This window comes from Pediculus humanus, genomic scaffold (assembly GCF_000006295.1).
Source record: "Pediculus humanus corporis 1103172108786 genomic scaffold, whole genome shotgun sequence".
NCBI lineage: Eukaryota > Metazoa > Arthropoda > Insecta > Psocodea > Pediculidae > Pediculus > Pediculus humanus.
Genome location: NW_002988239.1, coordinates 1 through 1,074, shown reverse-complemented (window position 1 = coordinate 1,074; position 1,074 = coordinate 1). Strand labels below are relative to the sequence as shown.

Genomic DNA, 1,074 nt, shown 5'->3' with positions numbered 1-1,074 from the left:
TCGACATTTTATTCAAGCGAACGCGTCATCATAAGGCTTCGATATACTGCAAGGCGTGGACTCCGATAGACCTCATGGCAACGGGAGGCAACGACAAAACGGTCAAACTCATGAAATTCAATCCGGAAACGTCGAATCTCGAGGGTCAAGAAATGGAATTGTCCGTGCACGACGGAACGGTGAGAGATTTGTGCTTTCTAGAAGACACGTCGAGCAAATCGAGTTTGCTCATAAGCGGCGGAGCGGGAGGTTGTAAAATTTACGTCACTGATTGTGCCACGAGAAGTCCGTACCAAGCTCTCGCGGGTCACGGAGGACACGTATTATCATTGTACAACTGGGACGGAGCCATGTTCTTATTCGGAAGTCAAGATAAAACGGTTCGATTTTGGAATTTGAGAGTACGCGGATGCGTTAACATGGTTAACATGGTCACGGCTCCCGGAAACAGGGTAAAAAAAAATTTTTTTAGCGTCAAGAACTCATTTCCGGCGTTCGTTGTTTTGATGAATACAAAAATCTACAACCGGAAAATTAATTAATTTTTGTTTTTACTACGATTTCAGGGTTCACCTGTTGCTGCCGTTTGCGTCGATCCATTCGGACGACTCCTGGTATCCGGACATGATGATTCCTCGTGCGTTTTGTACGATATTCGCAGCGGGAGAAACGTTCAATGTTTCAAACCTCATTCGTCAAACATAAGATCGATAAGGTTTTCACCGAGCGCTTATTACCTGCTGACCGGAGGATATGATAACAAACTCGTGTTGACGGATTTACAAGTTTTTTATTATTATTATTACTGTTAACGTCGTGACCATAATGATGAATGATGACGTAATTAATAAGTTTTTTTTTGTTTCCAGGGGATTTGACGTTGCTGCTTCCCAGCGTCGTCGTCGCTCATCACCAAGACAAAGTTATTTCCGGAAGGTGGCATCCGGCAGAATTTTCATTTTTGAGCACGAGCGCCGACAAGACGTGAACTCTGTGGGCTTTACCCCCACCATTTGAAACCACCGTAAAACATGAATATGAAATAATGTTTCTCTCTCTCTCTCTCTCTCTCTC

The 1,074-nt window shown here is 43.9% G+C and overlaps 1 protein-coding gene across 1 annotated transcript; it reads left to right on the top strand.

Moving 5' to 3' along the window:
- Positions 1-5: 5 nt before the first annotated feature.
- Phum_PHUM620670 (WD-repeat protein 51A, putative) lies at positions 6-988 on the top strand (the record flags this gene model as incomplete). Its single annotated transcript, XM_002433230.1, has 3 exons — positions 6-452; positions 567-807; positions 870-988. Coding segments are annotated over 3 exons (807 nt in total), but the record flags the coding sequence as incomplete, so codon positions are not given.
- Between the last annotated feature and the right edge of the window lie 86 nt (positions 989-1,074).